Source organism: Neltuma alba, unplaced genomic scaffold (genome assembly GCF_004799145.2).
Source record: "Neltuma alba isolate B1F8T4 unplaced genomic scaffold, ASM479914v2 tig00003588_pilon, whole genome shotgun sequence".
In the NCBI taxonomy this organism is placed as follows: Eukaryota; Viridiplantae; Streptophyta; class Magnoliopsida; order Fabales; family Fabaceae; genus Neltuma; species Neltuma alba.
The window spans coordinates 19,642-44,606 of record NW_021633343.1 but is presented as its reverse complement, the minus strand read 5'-3'; the positions used below and the strand labels follow the sequence as shown (position 1 = coordinate 44,606).

The 24,965-nt window shown below is 30.4% G+C and overlaps 3 protein-coding genes across 3 annotated transcripts; all 3 read right to left on the bottom strand.

Annotated features, from left to right (window-relative positions):
* Nucleotides 1–1,042: 1,042 nt before the first annotated feature.
* On the bottom strand, nt 1,043–3,294 carry LOC114741964 (receptor like protein 22-like). Its single transcript, XM_028930206.1, has 2 exons — nt 3,177–3,294; nt 1,043–2,933 (listed from the first exon to the last, which is right to left on the bottom strand). The coding sequence occupies exons 1-2, from the start codon at nt 3,292–3,294 to the stop codon at nt 1,195–1,197; spliced, it is 1,857 nt and encodes a 618-aa protein (XP_028786039.1). The 3' UTR covers nt 1,043–1,194.
* A 269-nt stretch (nt 3,295–3,563) lies between these two features.
* Nucleotides 3,564–18,540, bottom strand: LOC114741962 (receptor-like protein 43). Its single transcript, XM_028930205.1, has 2 exons — nt 18,309–18,540; nt 3,564–4,297 (listed from the first exon to the last, which is right to left on the bottom strand). The coding sequence occupies exons 1-2, from the start codon at nt 18,538–18,540 to the stop codon at nt 3,564–3,566; spliced, it is 966 nt and encodes a 321-aa protein (XP_028786038.1).
* On the bottom strand, nt 14,637–16,477 carry LOC114741953 (receptor-like protein 9DC3). The gene has a single exon (XM_028930198.1). The coding sequence runs from the start codon at nt 16,081–16,083 to the stop codon at nt 14,782–14,784; it is 1,302 nt and encodes a 433-aa protein (XP_028786031.1). The 5' UTR covers nt 16,084–16,477; the 3' UTR covers nt 14,637–14,781.
* Nucleotides 18,541–24,965: the final 6,425 nt, after the last annotated feature.

The window sequence follows — 24,965 nt, the reverse complement described above, 5'->3', positions numbered from 1 at the left end:
TATAATAAAATAAAATAAATGTGAGAGAAAGAGAGATGAGGGACAATCAGGAAAATCTTGTTTTTCTTCCCAAGTCTCTCCATATTTGGAGAGAAAATGATATATGGAGTTTATCTTATTTTTTTCTTACTTTTCCTTTCTCCCATATTTTCTCTCCTATCCAATCCTAAAAAATCTTGTGCCTATGTTGAATTGGTGAATACATGTATCAGTTAAATGAATTTCGTTAGGATGAGGATCAATTCAATTAGAATCGATTTTGAAATAATTGATTACATTAATATTCAAAAAAACTAATTTCTCCTCATATTTTTCTCCCTAATTTTCTTTCCTCCCTAATTTTATTTTAATCCAAGCAAGGGCTTCCTTCCTCCCATAGTTCCAAGTGAGAAAAAAACTGATTTCTCTCCATATTTTTCTATCTAATTTTTTTTCTCTTTAATTTTCTCTCAATCTGAATAAGAGGTAAAAAGAACGAACAAAAGAATTTATAAACTAACGAAAAAAGGGGTCATGTATGTCGTTGATGGGCTAAAATGCTTTTAGGCCCAAGGTTTTCATGAGAGGACGAGCCCAGTTGAATGTTAACTATTAAGTAATAAAGCAATTGAGGCTTGTGTTTTGCATTGTCATATTTTTAATTTTAAGAGTTTGGCAAAAACAAGAAAAAGTTGTTAAGAGTTCAACATTTGAAATAAAAATCATTTTGCTTATTTAAAATTCCTGCTTGCAACATTACTCTGAACAATCATGTATCGATCATAAAGTCTTGAAGTAGAAAGTGATTTTCACATATTTATAAAAACCTAAAATCCTTTAATAGAACTTTAAATTAAAGAAATGAACAAACTAAAAGTTTCTTTAAATCATTAATTAAATGAGAAAGGTTGAAAGTTGATAACTAATTCAAATAACATAAGTTGATGATATGTCTGTATTAAAAAAGAAAAAAAAGTTGCTAATATTTTATTCACATGATGATCAAAAAGTACATAGCATACAAATGAAGGCAAATCACTTGAAATTCATTTTTTTAAAAAAAGGGAAAGACAATAACTTGCATTAAAATATACAGTACATTACATTCCAATCACTGACAAGATATTTAAGAAACATGAAATAATTATCATAGTGGAAACATGGAAAAGGAAAAAAAAGATGACACAATATATCACATGAAGCCATATTTTGTGCCTAATTCACTCTTCTTTGATTCTGATGGGCTCTTTTCCTTGTCCTTTTTGCTTGTTTCTTAGGCCTGGCTTGAAAAATTCTGACAAGCTCTTTAGGTTTTCCAGTTAAGAAAATAACTTGACCCATGAATATTCCAAACACCATCCCACATCCATATCCCAAAGCCACTGGTTTCCAACCAAATCCAAATTTGTCATTACTTGACGAAGTTGGTTGTGGCAATTTCCCTTCATCATGATGACATGCTTTTAACAATTGAAATCCACACAGTCCTAAATTTCCCTCAAAAGAATCTTGTGAAAATGTATCAAACTGCTTACCTCTTGGTATTTCTCCCACAAGCTGGTTCTGTGAAAGATTCAAAACTTCAAGAAAGTTGAGATCTGCTAGTGCAAGAGGAATCTCACCTTTAAGCAAGTTTGATGATAAATCCAATGATTCTAGGTTTGTCAAGTTTGCAATGGATTGAGGAATAGGACCAGTGATTTTATTGTGGGAGAGATTAAGCCCCTTAAGTGAATGCAGCTCACCAATAACATGTGGAATCTCTCCATCAAACATGTTTTTTGACAAATCAATGAATATGAATGTAGTTATGATCTTTACCAACTCCAAATCAACACCTTTCAATGTGACCATCACTGATTCTTGATAATAACGAGATCCATTATTGTTTTCCAAGTAATCTGGTTCAGCTGAAACAAAGTCAACATTCATCATTCCTTTAAATTCCTTGATGTATGTTGTTGGCAAAGATCCTCTAAAACGGTTGTTGGAAACATCAAAAATTCTTAACATGGGAAAAGTATGTTTGGTGTTGGAACTATGAATGGCACCATAGAACTTATTATCTCTTAAAATGAGTACCTGTAGCTCTGATAAGCCTTCAAGCCAATTAGGAAATTTGTCATTGATCTTGTTTGCTCCCACATCTAAAATTTGTAACTGCTTGCAATGGGTTAAAGATAAAGGCAACCGTCCCTCAAATTGATTGTTGTTCAAATGCAAAGATTCCAAATAAATGCTCCTAGAAAAATTGTCTGGTATAGATCCGACAAAATTATTCATCTGTAGATCTAAACTCTCAAGATTTGGGAGAGCAACAAGGCACTTTGGGATGTGGCCTGACAAGTTGTTGTGAGATACGTTAAGTATCTCAAGTGAGCTTGCATTGCAAAATGAGGAAGAAATGTGTCCACTGAATTTGTTGTTGGACACTAAAAAGAATATAACACCAAAAGATGGAATTGGGAGATTTCCTTGCAACAAGTTGAAGCTAAGATCAAGCACCAAAATATTTCTCATTGTAAGATGTTCAACTGATGTCAAGTTATTATGAGAGAGATCCAAAATATCCAAAGAACCATTCCCCACATTATTGAACCATTGGGGAATATCTCCATGAATTTTGTTATTGGAAAGATTTAAGAACTGCAAATTTTGAAGGTTTCCTAATACTTCAGGAAAGTCATTGATGTTGCAAGAGGATAACTCTAACCATGCAGGATTGGGAAGGATAGAGTGGACATTGTTATCAAAGCTAAGTGAGAGAAACTTGTTGTTTGAAAGATCAAGATGTTCTAGATTTTGAAACTTTGAGAATTGATGAAAACTAAGAGGGCCTCTTAAATTATTTGATGACAGACTTAGATGGGAAAGATTTAGGAAACCAAAAATTGACTCAGGAACACCTTGTAACTTATTATCATCAAGGTATAATTGCTGCAAATTTGAAAGGCCTACGAATTTTGGAAAGACAGTGATATGACAAGAATATAAATACAAGAACAAAAGATTGGGAATGGTGTAGTTAAGATTATTATCAGAGGTAAGTGAGAGAAACTTGTTGCTTGAAAGATCAAGATCTTCTAGATTTTGAAGCTTGGAAAATTGGTAAAAATTAATGGAGCCACTCAAGTTATTTGATGATAGTCTCAAACTAGAAAGATTTACGAGGGTAAAAATTGACTCCGGAAAATTACCTTGTAGCTTGTTGTCAGAGAAACCAAGAAATTCCAAATTTGAAAGATTTCCAAACACATCTGGCAATAAGCCACTAAAATAATTTTGACTGAGGTCCAATGAAGTAAGACTTGACATATTTGAAAGAAATGAGAGCTCACCACTAAAAATATTAAATGAAAGGTCCAAATGAGTTAATCGAGTGAGGTTCCCAAAACTTGTAGGAATAGGCCCATAAAATTGGTTGCCCTGAAGACCCAAAAAATCAAGAGACTTCAAATGGCCTATGGAATTTGGTAAGAGACCATTAAAATAATTGTCACTGAGGTCTAATGAAGTGAGACTTTGAAGATTTGAAAGAAATGAAAGCTCACCACTAAAATTGTTTGCTGCAAGGTTCAAATCAGTTAATTGAGTGAGGTTCCCAAACTTGTAGGAATAGGCCCATGAAATTGGTTCTCCTGAAGACCCAAAAAATTAAGAGATTTCAAATGGCCTATGGAATTTGGTAAGAGACCATTAAAATAATTGTCACTGAGGTCTAATGAAGTGAGACTTTGAATATTTGAAAGAAATGAAAGCTCACCACTAAAATTGTTTCCTGCAAGGTTCAAATCAGTTAATTGAGTGAGATTCCCAAAACCTATAGGAATAGGCCCATCAAATCTGCAACGTTTAAGACTCAAAATATTAAGCGACTTCAAAGACAAGGAGCTTGGTGCAATGGAAGACATATTTACATCATCTAAAACAAGTTCTCTCATATCAGTCATGTTTAGAGCAAGCTTCTCCCAAGTGGATGGTTCAAGTCTTAAACTCAACCCTTCAAATCCATTCATAGACAAATCAAGAGAGACCAACTTAAACAATTCTGCAATTTTAGGAGAAATTTCACCAGCAAAAGTAGAATAGCTTAAGTTTAGATGCATCAGAGTGGAAAGACCACCAAAATGAGATGATATCAAAGACCCACTAAAATTGTTGTGAGCTAAGTTGAGTGTTTGGAGATGAGAAAGTTGGAAGAGGCTATTGTTTGGATGGAGTTGACCTTGGATCCAACTACAAGTAAGATCAAGGCCAATCACATGACCAGACATGGAGTCACACGTGATCCCATCCCACAAGCAACAGTTTGAATCATTTCCCCACGAAGCTGTCTTTGGGTAAGATGAGTTCTTAAACTGTATAGTAGAGGTGTAGCCATCATCATCATAAAACTCATCACACTCCATTGAAGCAGAATGATCAAGAGAGAGAGAGTTTTTAAAATGAAAAAGTGCAATGGAATCATGAGAATTACATAATGGGGGGTTGAGAGAAGAAAGGGAAGGAGAAAGAAGGAACAAGCAGAAACAGATGGTGATTCGAAATGCCATGAGCGAAGTTAGAAGGCTGTGAATATCAAGGAGTGAAGGATATGGTATCTAACATATGAGGCTTCTTTTATAGGCAGAGCTACGCATGATAAAAGGTTTGTCATAATAACTTGCTAGTATACAGGCCCTTACCTTGGGAATATTATTCTATATTAAAGCTATAATACAAAGAAATATTATATTATGAGCAAGGGCTACAGTGATGTTATGAACAAATCTGTTTGTCATGACCAACATGTCAGTGAATGTATTACGCGTTCAATAATAGAAATAAAAGACTTCACTTATAATTCTGTTATGGTAGGAAAAAAAGGCTTATAATTCTATTTACAATTAGGAATTATAAGAATTAAATACACAGTGTACTAGCAAGTTATTAAAAAAATTACTTTTGCAAAAAATAATTAAACTAATTTTATTTAATGAGTAGTAATTAATAGTAATGTCATGGTCAATGAAAATGAAATATTAAAAATAAAAGAAAAAATTGTGCTACCAAATTTTATTTTGCAGAAGGCTTACGTATTACGTATATCTTTTAAATGGAATAGAAATTTCTATAATTAAGGAAAATAAAAATAAGTTCATTATATCATATATATTGAGAGAGGGGCAGAGGCTACCAAGAAGGCTACCAAGAAAAAAGTTATGTTTCCTTGGAGATTAAAAAAAAATGAAAGACTTATTAAGAGAATTAACTTTTAAAAAAAATCTATTTTACATTTTACAACAGAATATTCCTCTCATATACTTATTTTGAAAATATAAAATCACTTAAAATAAATTAATTCAAATACTCACTTGACTAAACAAATGGTCCTAGCAACACGTCGAACGTGCTTGACTAAACGAATGTTGATTAAACTTTTCCAAAAATTTGTGGCAAAGCGTTTTGAAAATTAGTGTTCATATATAATTTAATAATTACTAATATAGTCAAGAAATACGGAATTTTGTGAGGTTGGTCAATTTTCAATTTGATAATTATATTTTATGCTAAAATCAAAAACAGTTTCAATTAAGAACTTGAACAAGGTGAAATATGAGAGACCTTATAACATACTCTTTTGAAAAAGTAATTAAATTTCAAAATTACTATCCTGATCCTTAACATAAGACTCAGTTACATAATTACATGTTATATAATTTCTCTAAAATACTTATGTATATCATTACATTTATATATTGATTTATAAAAGTAACAAGATAAATATAAATATATTAAGGTAATTTATTAACTTTCTTGATCTGCACATACAAATTAATTAAATCTTATATTAAGGATCAGAGGTAGTATTTGAATACAAGGAGGGTGGGAGAAATATAAGAGATTACCATATTATCCAAAAAAAAATTGGCATTATTTTTTTGTTAGATTTTTTTCGGCTTTATTTGAATGGCGTGCTAAAAGGTTTGGAAGTGAGAAATTTCAAAATGGTCCTTCATTGTCCAGCTGCCATTAATTCATTTTTGTCCCAAAATTTTGATTTTGAGTATACACACATAGAGAAATAGTATACCATAAGTTTGATACTATAAATTAAAAGGGAAAATGAAAAAAATAATTTTTTTATAAAATTTAATGCTTATACGCCTATTTAGAAAAAATCATTTAAAACAATGAAAAAGATGGAATAATTATTATATCAATATATATAACAAATATGTGCCCTAAAAAGTTTTCAGTTGCGAATTTTTTTTCCATAAGCGTACCAAACGGGGAAGAAGACTTGCCTTTTTTGGGGTAAAGAAGACTTGCCTTTTGCGATGCGGCTGAAATGAAAAATAATCGAAGAAAACCCACGGCCAAGAAAACTGTTAACAAATAAAAAAAACAATATTAAATTATCTTATCCACTCATTTCAGTTGCTTCCTCGACCCTCACTGACTCTTTATCATCAATTGGACTTGAATGGTTCTAACTTCAATGCCGCTCAAACCGTTAAACAAGTTATAAATTTCTTGTTATTGGCCAGCTATCTATATGGTGATAGAGAAAGTAACACTTTTCTCCTCCCTTTGAACATACCTTACAGTACACGTTACAAAATAATACCCATACAAGTATGAGAAAATTGGGAAAAAAGATCTTCCATTTAAAATTTTATTTGTGTGAAAAACGTAATAATTTTTTATACACAAAAAGCACCGATATTTTTTACTTTGCAAATTCTGTACATACAAAATATCGGTACTTTCATTTAAGTCTTTTTCACTAATAAAATTTTCAATTGGAGACGTTGACCCAATTTTACAAAGAAATCATAGATGTATTTGATATTAGAAATGAAGAGGGAAAATTAAAAAAAAAAAAATTTTACTTGATAAGATTTAATGTTTATGCCCCTATTTATAAAGAAAAAATATTTGAAACAATTAGAAATGGGGAATAATGATTATATCACTATAATAAATCCACAAAGTTCTCATTTACAGATCACTCTTCCATTAGCGTACCAAACGGCGCAAAAGACTTGCCTTTGCCAATTAATTATGATTGAAATGAAAGGGAAACAAAAAAAATTAATGCAGAGCCAAATAAATTCTTAAAAAATGAAATATTAAATTATCTTCTTGACCCTTTTGAGTTGACTCTTTATGACACAAATTCTTCTCTTCAATATGTCGGGTTGACCCCATGTCGCAAAGCTTTGGAAGCGGAACATCTTCACTAATTTCCCTCCTCACTTTAACATGTGACATTTATTTAGTAAAAATGTTATTATAATATTAAATATTAAATATTAAACAATAAAATAGATAGATAAATTTATAGTATTAAAATTTGATGTGAATAGTTTGCAATGCTAAATTTTTTATTATATTTAATATTATAATAATGTTTTTATGTAGTTTCGGATTTCAACCATTAAAAGTTAATATAACGGCAGAGACATTAAGTGAAAAGAGAATGAAGAGAAAAGTTAGTGAAAATGTTCTTCTCCCGATTTGGAGACCCTTACTAATACTTTATGATCAATGTATGGCCGAAAATCCTCACATCAATTTTAACCGTAAAATCCTAAAATTTTTTCAATAACTATACGGTTACATTTTAGTTATTTACATACAACAATGTATTGTATTGTGGTACGAAAGACCCAAATTCTGTTTGAAGAAACAAAGGGAGGCGAAAACATAAATTTAAAGAAATTATCGAGAAACAATTTTTTTTCAAATAACACGTTTGTCCACCAAAGTTTACGGGTCAATGTCCATTATAAGCGTGTCAAGTGGTGAATTTCTGAGATTCCATTGGGAAGTATTGAAGCCGACAAAATTTGAAGACTTCACAAATCCAAAACTAAAATCGAACAATTTGTCTCAAAAATTCATAAATTGATATTTGCGTGTGTAAGTATAAACACGTTACGTTACATGAATCATGTACTTAATTTCCTATTAAACCTTAAATTCGAAATATTTTTATTAAGAGGTCAAAATTTTGAAGTTCATTATGAGATATATACTCTCCGATCTTATTTATAAAATCATATTTAACATGTTTCATTGAGATAGAAGGAAAAAACCTTAAACATTACTGCCTTCGATCTTTAATATAAAAACTAATTGTACATTTAATTTGATCATAAACATAAGACCATAATCTTTTTTGTTTATCATATTTATCCTTTTTTCTTCAAAGTAATTCTTATTGTGATTGCACATGTTAAAGGTTCCAAGATAGAGCGACTCTAATGCACATGATTAACTAGAGTATTTAGGCAAGACAATATATGATTACAAATAATTAACTCAACTAATATTTTAATATTTATAAATTAGTTATCTAACGCTTATATTAAAGAACTAGAAGTATTATTCACTTTATCTTAAAATTTAATAAATTTTTTATTCTGTCCCTATTTTATTTACATTATACCATATGAGAATAAAATCTACACAATAATAAATGGCACATAAAATAAATTTGTTTGCAAAAAGAATTATGTATTCATATGAAAAATTTAATAATACATCTTATAAATGAGATCAAATAAGAATTTTCTCTATACCTTATAAATAGGAAAAAAGGAGTATTATATACAATAAAATCATACAAATATATAAGCTATGCATGAAACCGTTCATAAGAGTACTCGACTAAATTAGAGATGAAAGGGGAAAAATCATTTTATTTTATAAAATTGAATTTTTATGCCTTCATTTTTATTATAAAACATTTGAAACAATAAGAATGCAGGAATAATAGTTATATCAGTATAATCAATGCCCTACAAAAAGTTTTCAATTATAGGATTGTTTTTCCATTAGCGTAACAAACGGGGGAGAAGACTTGACTTTGTGATTGATTGATGAAATGAAAATGAATCAAAAGAACAATAAAAGGCGTAAAGAACACGTACATGGCCACATTTATGCCTGATGGAATGTTGATTCAACTTTTTCTGAAAATTTATGAAAATTAGTGTTCATATATAATCTAATATAACGCTAATATGGTCAAGAAATATGGAATTTTGTGAGGCAGATCCATTTGATAATTTTATTTTATGCCAAATAAACAAAAATTTCAATTAAGAACTTAAAGTGAAATATGAGAGATCTTTCATAACATACTCTTTAGAAAAAGTAACTCAATTTGAACATTATTTGAATATTAGGAGTATTGCAGAGATATAAAGAGATTACCATACCGTCAACAAATTTTTTTTTGGTATTATTTGAACGGCGAGCTAGAAGGTCTGGAAGTGACAATATTCAAAGTGATCTTTCATTGTCCAGCTACCGTTAATTCTTTTTGCCCCGAAATTTTGGTTTTGAGTGGTTCTAATTAGTCAAACCGTCAATCACGTTATAATACACAATGCAAAATAATAGATAATGATGATAAACAGAGAAAGAGAAATGGCGTAACATGTGCTTGATATTAGAGATGAAAAGGGAAAATTAAAAACAATAATTTTACTTGATAAAATTTAATGTTTATGCCCCTATTTAGAAAAAAGGCATTTCAAACAATGAAAAATAGGCAATAATGATTAAATGAGTATCAATCATAAATATATACTCAAAAAATTTGTGAACATTGGATCAAGGTTGTCACTCAAGAAAATTAAATACAAACAAAATTTCTTGAAACCATTAAATTAATTTGAACTCTCAAAATATCTCATTGCATGAGATTTTACTTGTTCAATTATTAAATTGTCCTCAATTTATTTTTTTAAGTATAAGTCGTCAGCAATTTAAAGTGTAATTATTAATAACTATTGCAGTATTTATTAACAACCATGCATTAAATTTTTGTAATGTGCTGAGAAAATGTGTTGTTAATATCTACTGCGATAGTTGTTAATGGTTACGTCTTAAATTGTTAATGACTGTCTTTTTAGTTGTTAATGCATACTTAAAAAGAAAAAAAAAAACAAGAGTCAAACAAGTAGAATTTCTTGCAATAAGTTTTCTTGAAATTTCATATTAATTTAATAATTTTAAGAGATTTTTTTATATTTAATTCTTTCAAGTGAGATTTTAACGTAGTTTTTTCAAAAAGTTTTCAATGACGGATTATTTTTTCATAAGCGTACCAAATAGGGTAGAAGGCTAGAAGACTTGTCTTTTGTGACGTGATCGAAACGAAAATGAGTCAAAGAAAGCTAAGCCAAGTAAATTGTTACAAATAAAAAATATTAGATTATCCTCTTTATTCATTTGAGTTGACACGCTTGTTTGTTTGAGTTGAAGTTAAAATTATGATAGTGCTGTCAATTTTTTGTCCAGCGGTTACAGAAGAATTTTGGACCGACAAAAAGGTATGGTACGCTCATGAGAAGACCAATAAGAATAAGGTTTGGTGAAGAGGGGCATATAACGCTTTTTCAATTCTTTTTTAGAGGGTTTTTGGAAACACTCAGAATCACTTTTCAGAAGCACTTTTCTGCAAATTGAAGCAAACTCCTCCACATATTTACTTCGTATACCGTAAAAGCACTTCTGAAACCATGGTTTTGTTCTTACCCAAACACCCCTTAATCTATTCAAATCTAATAATTTATATATTATCATAATATGAGATCGAATGGAAATAAACTATTTTTTTTTATGACGAACTAATAAATTTATTTTTATCATGACAAGTGTGGTATTGAATTATTCTAATTTAAATGCTACCTCAAACCATCAAACACACGAATTTCTTGCAATAAACTATACCCATATGGTGACAGTGAATGAAGACTTTTATCTTCCTTTTGAATATATCATACAAATGCACAATACAAAATAATTAACGGTGAAAGTGTAAATTTGTCCTGAAAAGCGGACCAAATGGGGCAGAAAACTGGCCTTTGTGATGTGATTGAAATGAAAATGAATTAAAGAAAACTCACAGCCAAATAAGTTGACGGTAAATTAATGAAATATTAAATTATCTTATTGAGTACTACTCAAAACATAAATTTAAAGAAATTCTTGAGAAATACAAAAATTTTCTCTTTTTTTTTCCCTTGGACCAGCGAAACAAAAAATTTTCAAAGTACATGTAAATCAACCAAAGTTTGCTTAATTAGCGTTGACGGTCGACCTTGTAAACTGTTGAAGCCAACAAAATTTGAAGACTTTTCAAACCCAAGACCAAAATTTAATTTCTAAGATTCCATTCATTTATCAATCAAACTCATCATGGCAGCACCGACTTTGAATTGTCTTTTTTTCTTTTTCTTTTTTTTGCTTTAAAATCAATCAAACTAGCTTATGTTCATGAATTGATACTTTATTTGTCTCTCTCTCTATAGAGTACAAAAAAATAGCCTATTAGTAACGGAATTTAGTGACGGAATTTTAATCCATCACAAAATCTGTCACTAAAATTAGCAATAGAATTTAGTGACGGAAAATTTTTGTCGCTAAATTAGTGAAAGATTAGTGACGAAATTTTATTCCATCACTAACTTAGAGAAGGATTAGTGATGGAATCTTATTCCGTCACTAAATTCTGTTACAAGTCCGTCGCTAATTTTGTATTTGGCTAATATTGAAATACAACAAGGGAATCTTATTTTGCATTTGGCTAATATTCCCATCATAAAACATTCAAAGGTTTATAACCGCTTAAGAGAATAATACTAGCTTCAATTCTTAATATAAGAGCTAGTTGATTAATTTGAGTAGATTAATAAAATAATTAAGTTAGTTATTTGTAATAAATAGATATTGTCTTTTCTAAAATATTCCCGTGAATCAAGTGTATTAGCTAGAACAGCCATTATTATAAGAACTACCCTTAAAAAATGGATATATATAAGATATAAAATAAATTGGAGTCTTATATTTATATCAAAATAAAAATTAAATAATTCTTATATTAAGAACTATTTCTTTTGGTCCAAAATGGTAAAGCTAAATCACTTATTTATATATATATCAAACAAATTTATTAAATTAATTATTTGCAATAAATATGTTTTAATTTTTCAAAGTATCCTTTTGGTCATTATCTCATCAATAAAAATTCTCTTTAATATGCAATCAATAACTTAAAATTTTTTTATAAATTTTAGAGACAAAAGATATTGAGATATCAGTTTAAGAGTTAACTCTTACATTTACAACTATGGCAAGAATATTGAAAAACGTCCCTTTCTGTTATTTTTTCTACAATTCTTTGCATCCTCTCACACAAACTTTACAAAAATTAAAAATAAAACAAGCCTTATAAAGAAAGACTCATGTATCCCAAAAAAAAAAAAACAAAGAAAGAAAGACTCATGCCCCAACTTTTTCGGAACCCCTAGTTGTCCAGGTAAGTTGTGCTGAATCAACACCTTGTATATTTTTGGGTCTTCCATTTTTTTTACCCGAGGGTTTTCCAATTTAACACCTTATATTCTAAGTACATACGAATTTTTAAAAGATACATTCACCACATAATTTGGGATGCCCTTGTATGACGGCTCGTTGAACGGTTTCATTTAAGACCCTCTTTTTAATTATGACCATTTGATTGTTTGAATGAACTTGGTTGAAGTTTTTGAAGGATTTGAAAATTGGGAGGAAAATGAGGGCAAAAAAAATGTATGAATGAGCTTCTATATATATAGATAGACATATATATATATATATATAAATACATACTTGAAAATTATTTTTTTGGGAGAAATTGGCGGGTTCAAGCACTTGTTATACTTTTTTTTTTTTGTCCTCTTTCGTATTTAAAATATTTCATTGACCCTTATTTTTTATTGGATTTTAATGATGTCAAATGAAACAGTAAAACACAAAACTGGTAAAATAGGGAGGAGGAAAAATTAAAGAGAAGATGTTGTTATCTCTTTTGTTTAGATAGACAAGAGAAAATAGAAGTGAAAAAATGAGCAAATATCTAAATAACTAAAATATTCTTATCAAAATATATCATATTTAAAATTAAACCAAATTAAATATTGCAATAGGAACATTATACTAACATTAACATTATCAAGTAATTTAAAATCAAGTTATTTGGTTTGTATATATATATTCATATTATCATACTGTAAAACCAAATTATTTAATAAAAAGTGAATAATCTTTTGAATATAATAAAAAAATAAATATGGAGAGGAAAAGAGAGGAGAGACAGTCACAAAATCTTATTTTTCTTCCCAGACCCCTCAATATATAAAGAGAAAATTTGAAGAGCAAATGAGACGCGTGGCCTATTTTATTTTCTCCCCCACTTTTCTACTCTGCTTCAATGGGAAGAAAAGTTGGGAGGAAAGAAAACAGGAGAGGAATAGAGAGAAGGAAAAAGTAAATAGAAGATGTTATCAAAAAACTAGAGAGAAGATGTTATTATCATCTTGCTTGGATAGATGAGAGAAAAATAGGGGGAAAGAAAATGAATAAATACCTAAATAACTAAAATACCCTTATCAAAATATATCATATTTAAAATTAAATCAAATTAAATATTGCAATAGGAATATTATACTAACGTTAGCGTCGTCAAATAATTTCAAATCAAATTATTTGGTTTATATATATTTTCATAGTATTATATTTTAAAAGCAAATTATTTAATAAAAAATATTCTTGTAAGATTAAAAAATAAAAAAATGAATAATTTTTTAAATATAATAAAAAGAACATAAATGTGAGAGAAAGAGAGAGGAGGGACAATCAAGAAAATCTTGTTTTTCTTCCTGAGTCTCTCCATATTTGGAGAGAAAATGAGATATGGAGTCTATCTTTTTTTTTTCTCACTTTTTCTTCCTCCCATATTTTCTCTCCTATCTAATCCTAAAATCTTGTGCCTGTGATGAATTGGTGGATACATGTATCAATTAAATGAATTTTGTTAGGATGAGGATCAATTGAATTAGGATCGATTCTGAAATAATTCATTACATTGATATTTAGAAAACTCATTTCTCCTTATATTTTCCCCTCTAGTTTTCTTTCCTCCCTAATTTTATTTTAATCCAAGCAAGGGGTTCCTTCCTCTCATATTTTCTCTCATATCCAAGTAAGAAAAAAAACTGATTTCTCTCCATATTTTTTTAATCTAATTTTCTCTCAATGCGAATAAGGGGTAAAAAAACGAACAGAAGAATTTATGAACTTACGAAAAAAGGGGTCACGATGTTGTTAATGGGCTAAAATGCTTTTAGGCCCAAGGTTTTCATGAGAGGACAAGCCTAGTTGAATGTTAACGTTAAGTAATAAAGCAATTGAGGCTCGTGTTTTGCATGGTCATATTTTCAGTTTTAAGAGTTTGGCAAAAACAAGAAAAAATTGTTGAGAGTTTAAAATTTGAAATAAAATCATTTTGCTTATTTTAAATTCCTGCTTGCAGCATTATTCTGAACAATCATATATCGATCATAAAGTCTGGAAGTAGAAAGTGATTTTCACATATTTATAAAAACCTAAAATCCTTTAATAGAACAACGAACAAACTAAAAGTTTCTTTAAATCATTAATTAAATGAGAAAGGTTGAATGGTTGATAATTAATTCAAATAACATAAGTTGATGACATGTCTGTACCAGAAAGAAAAAAAGTTGCTAATACGTGGAAAATTTTATTCACACGATGATCAAATAGTACATAGCATACAAATGAAGGCAAATCACTTGAAATTCATTTTTTAAAAAAAAGGGAAAGACAATAACTTGCATTAAAATATACAGTACATTACATTCCAATCACTGACAAGATATTTAAGAAACATGAAATAATAACCATAGTGGAAACATGGAAAAAAAGATGACGCAATATATCACACGAAGCCACATTTTGTGCCTAATTCACTCTTTGATTCTGATGGGCTCTTTTCCTTGTCCTTTTTGCTTGTTTCTTAGGCCTGGCTTGAAAAATTCTGACAAGCTCTTTAGGTTTTCCAGTTAAGAAAATAACTTGACCCATGAATATTCCAAACACCATCCCACATCCATATCCCAAAGCCACTGGTTTCCAACCAAATCCAAATTTGTCATTACTTGACGAAGTTGGTTGTGGTAATTTTCCTTCATCATGGTTACATGCTTTTGACAATTGAAATCCACACAGTCCTAAATTTCCCTCAAAAGAATCTTGTGAAAATGTATCAAACTGCTTACCTGTTGGTATTTCTCCGACAAGCTGATTTTGTGAAAGATTCAAAACTTCGAGAAAGTTGAGATCTGCTAGTGCAAGAGGAATCTCACCTTTAAGCAAGTTTGATGATAAATCCAACGATTCTAGGTTTGTCAAGTTTGCAATGGATTGAGGAATCGGACCAGTGATTTTGTTGTGGGAGAGATTAAGCCCTTTGAGTAAATGCAGCTCACCAATAACATGTGGAATCTCTCCATCAAACATGTTTTTTGACAAATCAATGGATGTGAATGTAGTTATGATCTTTACCAACTCCAAATCAACACCTTTCAATGTGACCATCACTGATTCTTGATACTGATAAGGTACATTACGGATTTCCAAGTAATCTAGTGTGGTTGAAACAAAGTCAACATTCATCATTCCTTTAAATTCCTTGATGTATGTTATTGGCAAAGATCCTGTAAAACGGTTGTTGGAAACATCGAAAATTCTTAACATGAGAAAAGGATGTTTGGTGTTGGAACTATGAATGGCACCGTAGAACTTATTATCTCTTAAAATGAGTACCTGTAGCTCCGGTAAGCCTTCAAGCCAATCGGGAAATTTGTCATTGATCTTGTTTGCTCCCACATCTAAAATTTGTAATTGCTTGCAATGGGTCAAAGACAAAGGCAACCGTCCGTCAAATTGATTGTTGTTCAAATGCAAAGATTCCAAATAATTGCTCCTAGAAAAATTGTTTGGTATAGATCCGACAAAATTATTCATATGCAGATCTAAACTCTCAAGATTTGGGAGAGCAAAAAGGCACTTTGGGATGTGGCCCGACAAGTTGTTGTGGGATAAGATGAGTATCTCAAGTGAGCTTGCATTGCAAAATGAGGAAGAAATGTGTCCATTGAATTTGTTGTTGGACACTGAAAAGAATTCAACATCAAAGGATGGAATTGGGAGATTTCCTGGCAACAAGTTGAAGCTGAGATCAAGAAACCTCAAGTTTCTCATTGAAAGATGTTTAGCTGATGTCAAGTTATTATGAGAGAGATCCAAAGCATCCAAAGAACCATTCCCTACGTTATTGAACCATTGGGGAATATCTCCATGAATTTTGTTATTGGAAAGATATAACCACTTCAAATTTTGAAGGCTTCCTAATTGTTTAGGAAAGTCATTGATGTTGCAAGAGGACAGATCTAACAGTGTAAGATTGGGAATGGTATGGTGAACATCATTATTAGAGCTAAGTGAGAGAAACTTGTTGTTTGAAAGATCAAGATGTTCTAGATTTTGAAGCTTTGAGAATTGATGAAGACTAATAGGGCCTCTCAAATTATTTGATGACAGACTTAGATGGGAAAGATTTAGGAAACCAAAAATTGACTCAGGAAGACCTTGCAACTTATTACCATCAAGATGCAATTGCAACAAATTTGGAAGGCCAATGAATTTCGGAAGGATAATGATATGACAAGAATCTAAATGTAAGAACTCAAGATTAGGAATGGTGTAGTTAAGATTATTATCAGAGATAAGTGAGAGAAACTTGTTGCTTGAAAGATCAAGATATTCTAGATTTTGAAGCTTGGAAAATTGGTAAAAATTAACAGAGCCACTCAAGTTATTTGATGATAGACTCAAAAGAGAAAGATTTATGAGGGTGAAAATTGACACGGGAAAATTACCTTGTAGCTTGTTGTCAGAGAAATGAAGAAATTCCAAATTTGAAAGGTTTCCGAACACATCTAGCAACAAGCCACTAAAATAATTTTGACTGAGGTCCAATGAAGTAAGACTTGACATATTTGGAAGAAATGAAAGCTCACCACTAAAATTGTTTTCTGCAAGGTTCAAATCAGTTAATTGAGTGAGGTTTCCAAAACTTGTAGGAATAGGCCCATAAAATTGGTTACCCCGAAGACCCAAAAAATCAAGAGACTTCAAATGGCCTATGGAATTTGGTAAGAGACCATTAAAATAATTGCCATTGAGGTCCAATGAAGTGAGACTTTGAAGATTTGAAAGAAATGAAAGCTCACCACTAAAAGTGTTTTCTGCAAGGTTCAAATCAGTTAATTGAGTGAGGTTCCCAAAACTTGTAGGAATAGGCCCATGAAATTGGTTCTCTTGAAGACCCAAAAAATCAAGAGACTTCAAATGGCCTGTGGAATTTGGTAAGAGACCATTAAAATAATTGCCACTGAGGTCCAATGAAGTGAGACTTTGAAGATTTGAAAGAAATGAAAGCTCACCACTAAAATTGTTTTCTGCAAGGTTCAAATCAGTTAATTGAGTGAGGTTACCAAAACTTGTAGGAATAGGCCCATGAAATTGGTTCTCTTGAAGACCCAAAAAATCAAGAGACTTCAAATGGCCTATGGAATTTGGTAAGAGACCATTAAAATAATTGCCACTGAGGTCCAATGAAGTGAGACTTTGAAGATTTGAAAGAAATGAAAGCTCACCACTAAAAGTGTTTTCTGCAAGGTTCAAATCAGTTAATTGAGTGAGGTTCCCAAAACTTGTAGGAATAGGCCCATGAAATTGGTTCTCTTGAAGACCCAAAAAATCAAGAGACTTCAAATGGCCTATGGAATTTGGTAAGAGACCATTAAAATAATTGCCACTGAGGTCCAATGAAGTGAGACTTTGAAGATTTGAAAGAAATGAAAGCTCACCACTAAAATTGTTTTCTGCAAGGTTCAAATCAGTTAATTGAGTGAGGTTTCCAAAACTTGTAGGAATAGGCCCGTCAAATTTGCAACGTTTAAGACTCAAAATATTAAGCGACTTCAAAGACAAGGAGCTTGGTGCAATGGAAGACATATTTACATCATCTAAAACAAGTTCTCTCATATCAGTCATGTTTAGAGCAAGCTTCTCCCAAGTGGATGGTTCAAGTCTTAAACTCAACCCTTCAAATCCATTCATAGACAAATCAAGAGAGACCAACTTAAACAATTCTGCAATTTTAGGAGAAATTTCACCAGCAAAAGTAGAATAGCTTAAGTTTAGATGCATCAGAGTGGAAAGACCACCAAAATGAGATGATATCAAAGACCCACTAAAATTGTTGTGAGCTAAGTTGAGTGTTTGGAGATGAGAAAGTTGGAAGAGGCTATTGTTTGGATGGAGTTGACCTTGGATCCAACTACAAGTAAGATCAAGGCCAATCACATGACCAGACATGGAGTCACACGTGATCCCATCCCACAAGCAACAGTTTGAATCATTTCCCCACGAAGCTGTCTTTGGGTAAGATGAGTTCTTAAACTGTATAGTATAACTATTATCATCACCATGAAACTCATCACACTCCATTGAAGCAGAATGATCAAGAGAGAGAGAGTTTTTAAAATGAAAAAGCGCAATGGAATCATGAGAATTACATAATGGGGGGTTGAGAGAAGAAAGGGAAGGAGAAAGAAGGAACAAGCAGAAACAGATGGTGATTCGAAACGCCATGTAGCGAAGTTAGAAGGCTGTGAATATCAAGGAGTGAAGGATATGGTATCTAACATATGAGGCTTCTTTTATAGGCAGAGCTACGCATGATAAAAGGTTTGTCATAGTAATTGCTGGCTCAAGTCACTTTCTTCTTCCAACTTGGATTGAAGAATTTGATGGGAACTAAAATATAATCAGAATTGATTGAAAAAAACTAACATGAAATATTCTCACCATTAAAAACTGGTTGGTTTCAGTATATAAACTTTGGGCTTGTAAACACAAATTAATTTTAGTACACTGTGTATTTAATTCTTATAATTCCTAATTGTAAATAGAATTATAAGCCTTTTTTTCCTACCATAACAGAATTATAAGTGAAGTCTTTTATTTCTATTATTTAACGCGTAATACATTCACTGACATGTTGGTCATGACAAACAGATTTGCTCATAACATCACTGTAGCCCTTACTCATAATATAATATTTCTTTGTATTATAGCTTTAATATAGAATAATATTCGCAAGGTAAGGGCCTGTATACTAGCAAGTTATTAAAAAAATTACTTTTGCAAAAAATAATTAAACTAATTTTATTTAATGAGTAGTAATTAATAGTATTGTCATGGTCGTTGAAAATGAAATATTAAAAATAAAAGAAAAAATTGTGCTACCCAATTTTATTTTGCAGAAGGCTTACGTATTACGTATATCTTTTAAATGGAATAGAAATTTCTATAATTAAGGAAAATAAAAATAAGTTCATTATATCATATATATCGAAAGAGGGGTAGAGGCTACCAAAAAAAAAAGTTGTTTCCTTGGAGGAAAAAAAAAGAAAGACTTATTAAGAGAATATACAAAAAAAATCTATTTTACATTTTACAACAGAATATTCCTCTCGTATACTTATTTTGAAAATATAAAATCACTTAAAATAAATTAATTCAAATATTCACTTGACTAGACAAATGGTCCTGGCAACACGTCGAACGTGCTTGACTGAACGAACATTGATTAAACTTTTCCAAAAATTTGTGGTGAAGCGTTTTGAAAATTAGTGTTCATATGTAATTTAATAATTACTAATATAGTCAAGAAATACGGAATGTTGTGAGGTCTGTCAATTTTCAATTTGATAATTATATTTTATGCTAAAATAAAAAACAGTTTCAATTAAGAACTTGAACAAAGTGAAATATGAGAGACCTTATAACATACTCTTTTGAAAAAGCAATTAAATTTCAAAATTACTATCCTGATTCTTAACATAAGACCCAGTTACATAATTACATGTTATATAATTTCTCTAAAATACTTATGTATATCATTATATTATATATTAATTTATAAAAGTAACAAGATAAACATAAATATATTAAGGTAATTGATTAACTTTCTTGATCTGCTCAAACAAATTAATTAAATATTATATTAAGGATCAGAGGTAGTATTTGAATACAAAGAGGGTGGGAGAAATATAAGAGATTACCATATTATCCAAAAAAAATTGGCATTATTTTTTTGTCAGATTTTTTTCAGTTTTATTTGAATGGCGTGCTAAAAGGTTTGGAAGTGAGAAATTTCAAAATGGTCCTTCATTATCCAGGTGCCATTAATTCATTTTTGTCCCAAAATTTTGATTTTGAGTATATACACACACAGAAATAGTATACCATAAGTTTGATATTATAAATTAAAAGGGAAAATGAAAAAATAATTTTGTTTGATAAAATTTAATGCTTATACGCCTATTTGGAAAAAAATCATTTAAAACAATGAAAAAGAGGGAATAATTATTATATCCATATGGTGATAGAGAAAGTAAGACTTTTCTCCTCCCTTTGAATAAAATCATACAAATATATAAGCTATGCATGAAACCGTTCATAAGAGTTCTCGACTAAATTAGAGATGAAAGGGGAAAAATCATTTTATTTGATAAAATTGAATTTTTATGCCTTCATTTTTATTATAAAACATTTGAAACAATAAGAATGCAGGAATAATGGTTATATCAGTATAATCAATGCCCTACAAAAGTTTTCAATTATAGGATTGTTTTTCCATTAGCGTAACAAACGGGAGAGAAGACTTGACTTTGTGATTGATTGATGAAATGAAAATGAATCAAAAGAACAATAAAAGGCGTAAAGAACACGTACATGGCCACATTTATGCCTGATGGAATGTTGATTCAACTTTTTCTGAAAATTTATGAAAATTAGTGTTCATATATAATCTAATATAACACTAATATGGTCAAGAAATATGGAATTTTGTGAGGCAGATCCATTTGATAATTTTATTTTATGCCAAATAAACAAAAATTTCAATTAAGAACTTAAAGTCAAATATGAGAGATCTTTTATAACATACTCTTTAGAAAAAGTAACTCAATTTGAACATTATTTGAATATTAGGAGTATGGTAGAGACATAAAGAGATTACCATACTATCAACAAATTCTTTTGGCTATTATTTGAATGGCGAGCTAAAAGGTCTGGAAGTGACAATATTCAAAGTGATCCTTCATTGTCCAGCTGCCGTTAATCCCCCCCCAAAAAAATTTTGGTTTTCAGTGGTTCTAATTACTCAAACCGTCAAACACGTTATAATACGCAATACAAAATAATAGATAATAATACAACACACACAGAGAAATAGTATAACACATGTCTGATATTAGAGATGAAAAGTGAAAATTAAAAACAATAATTTTACTTGATAAAATTTAGTGTTTATGCCCCTATTTAGAAAAAAGGCATTTCAAACAATGAAAAATAGGCAATAATGATTATATGAGTATCAATCATAAATATATGCCCAAAAAATTTGTGAACATTGGATCAAGGTTGTCACTCAAGAGAATTAAATACAAATTTTTTTTTGAAATCATTAAATTAATTTGAACTCTGAAAATATCTTACTGCATGAGATTCTACTTGTTTAGTTATTAAATTGTCCTCATTTTATTTTTTAAGTATAAGTCATCAACAATTTAAGGTGCAATTATTAATAACTATTTCAGTATGTATTAACAATTCATGTATTAAATCTTTGTGATGTACTGAGAAAATGTATTATTAATATTTATTGTAATAGTTGTTAATCGTTATGTCTTAAATTGTTAACCACTGTTTTTTTTAGTTATTAATGCATACTTAAAAAAAAGATTTAAACAAGTAGAATTTCTTGCAATAAGTTTTCTTGAAATTTCATATTAATTTAATAATGTTAAGAGATTTTTTTATATTTAATTCTCTTAAATGAGATTTTAGTGTATTTTTTCCAAAAAGTTTTTAATGACGGATTATTTTTTTATAAGCGTGCCAAACAGGGTAGAAGTACAGAAGACTTGTCTTTTGTGACGTGATTGAAACGAAAATGAATCGAAGAAAGCTATACCAAGTAAATTGTTAACAAATGAAAAATATTAAATTATCTTCTTTACTCGTTTGAATTGACGCGATTGTTTGTTTGAGTCAAAGTCAAAAGTATGATAGTGTTGTCATTTTTTTGTCCAGCTGTTACAGAAGAATTTTGGACCGACAAAAACGTATGATACGCTTATGAGAAGACTAATAAGAATAAGGTTTGGTGAAGTGGGGCACATAATGCTTTTTCAACTTTTTTTTAAAATCTCTTCAAATCTAATAATTTATATATTATTATAATATGAGAAAGAAAATGAGATAACCAACATCGAATGGAAATAAACTATGTTTTTCAATGACGAACTAATAAATTTATTTTTATATCGCAACAAGCGTGGTATTGAATTAGTCTAATTTAAATGCTACCTCAAACCGTCAAACACACGAGTTTCTTGTAATGAACTATGCCCATATGGTGGCAGTAAATGAAGACTTTTCTCTTCCTTTTGAATATATCATACAAATGCACAACACAAAATAATTAACCGTGAAAGTGTAAATTTATCCTGAAATTTTTTATTAATTTTGAGTGCAAATTTATTTTGAATATTTGAAATTATAATAATATTGCTCCTTATCATTAAAAAGTTAATATTATTTATTAAAATGATAGCATTGATCGTTAACATTTTTAACGGTATGAAAATAATATTGTTATGATCTTGAAATATTGGGATAAATTTGCACATTAACCCATAAATAATACATATGCAACAAAGTATAGAATATGAAAGTCTATTTGATAATGTATTAATTAAATTTATTTGATAAAATTTAATGTTCATGCCCCTTTTTATTAAAAAATAAAAATAAAACAATGACAATTTATTGAGAACTGAAAAATAATGATATTATATATATATATATATATATATCGGTCAGTATAGTAACCCTACTACCCATTTGGGACAATGAACGAGTTTTTGATAGAAGTGGAAGTGAAAACAGAAGTAGAAGGAGTGGAACTAGAAATAGAAGTGGGTTCTAAAGCATGTTTGGTATGAGGATGGAAGTGGGATATAATTTTTAATTAAAATATAATTTATATTGTAAAAATACTAAAATACCCTCAGTAGGGGGAAAAAATCCACTCCCACAGTCATGGCCATCCACTCGCGCATGACCATCGGACTCCACTGGAAAGAAATCGTCCACTGCTGGTGATAGTTCATCAACCATTAGACAATTAATCCAAACTCAATTATCAATCCAAGCAATATATAAATCAAATCCAAATACAAATATCAGCCAACAACACAAAAGGGGAAAAAAGCAAAGAAAGAGATTGAGAAAAGACATATTGCAAGGTCTATGAAGCAAGAAAATCAAAAGCTGTGTGAGGGAAAGGAAGGGAGACGAGGACGATGGCACCGATGCTTCTCAGATATGACGCTGCCACCCCTGCCTCTCAGTCTATAAATCACGACATCTCCCCTCCTGCTCTTAGATCTGAAGTCAACAGAGAAAGAGATGGAGATTAAAGAGGGAGAAAGCTGCAGAGGAAGAAGATGGGACCTCCCACTCTCAGATCTGAAGTCGACGAAGAAGAAGATGATGGAGATTGAGGGAGGGTGCAACAGAGCAAGATGAGGAGATTGGGCAACGAAGTTGAGGGAGATGGAGGTTAGGATCATAGAGAAAGGCGATGAAGATTGTAGATCGCGTCCTCGCCCCCCACCATCGTCCTCCGTCGTCGTTGTCGTCATTGCAGGTGGAGCTGAATGGGAGTGCCGTCACTAGAGGTTGCTGAAAGGGAAGAAAAAAGGGTCATAATATGAGGGGCAAACCTGTCAATAGATAAAAAAAACTGAGGGTATAACCGTGAGAAAATCTCACTTCCTGGGAACTCAAACCAGTTCCTTGGGTAAGCCATGGAACCTGATTCCATCAATTTGATGGAAGTGAGTTCCATGTAGAAGTGGGTTCCATTGCAACAAACATGTCAATTTTATGATTCCACTTCCATTTCGCCACCCTCAATTCCAATGCACCAAATGGGGCATTCAATGTTTTCTTTTCTTCTTTTTTGGGGAATACCTTATCATGTTTTCTATTACATTATTATTTTTTCCAAAAGTGAACCAAATGGGCCAGAAGACTGGCCTTTGTGATGTGATTGGAATGAGAATGAATTAGAGAAAACTCAGCCGAATAAGTTGATAATAAATTAATGAAATATTAAATTATCTTATTGAGTACTACTCAAAACATAAATTTAAAGAAATTCTTGAGAAATAAAAAATTTTCTTTTCTTCTTTTGGGACCAGCGAAGCAAAAAATTTTCGGAGTACATGTAAATCAACCAAAGTTTACTTAATTAGCGTTGACGGTCATTATAAACTGTCGAAGCTAACAAAATTTGAAGACTTTTCAAACCCAAAACAAAAATTTAATTTCCAAGATTCCATTCATTTATCAATCAAACTGATTGTGGCAGCACTGACTTTGAATTGTCTTTCTGTTTTTTTTCCTAAAATCAATCAAACTAGAGTATGTTCATAAATTGATACTCTATTTTAGTCTCTCTCTCTCTTTATATCTATATACTCTTCTGATCTTTAATATAAGACTCATTTAACTAATTTGATTAGATTAAAAAAGTTAAATAAGTTAGTTAATTATAAGAAATGTGACACATTTTTTCTAAGACACCATAATTATTTTTTTAATACCCCCTCTCCACTTGATTATAGTTGAGAGAGTATCCATAGAAGTAATTTAGAAAAAATTAATAAATATGAGAAATAGGTCTTATATTTAAAACCAAAATCAACTCAACAATTGAGTCCTATATTAAGAACCAGTGGAGTATATATTTTTAAAAACACATATACAAATAATGCTTTTAATTTTTTAAAATCAATGAGGAATTTCTTTAAATTTATAGATTTGGCGTAGATGACACCTTTGGTTTTAATTAATACATTTTCTTTTACTAATACTGAAATATCATACTTAATCTATCACACGAACTTCATAATGAAACCTTTATACACTTTTTAATT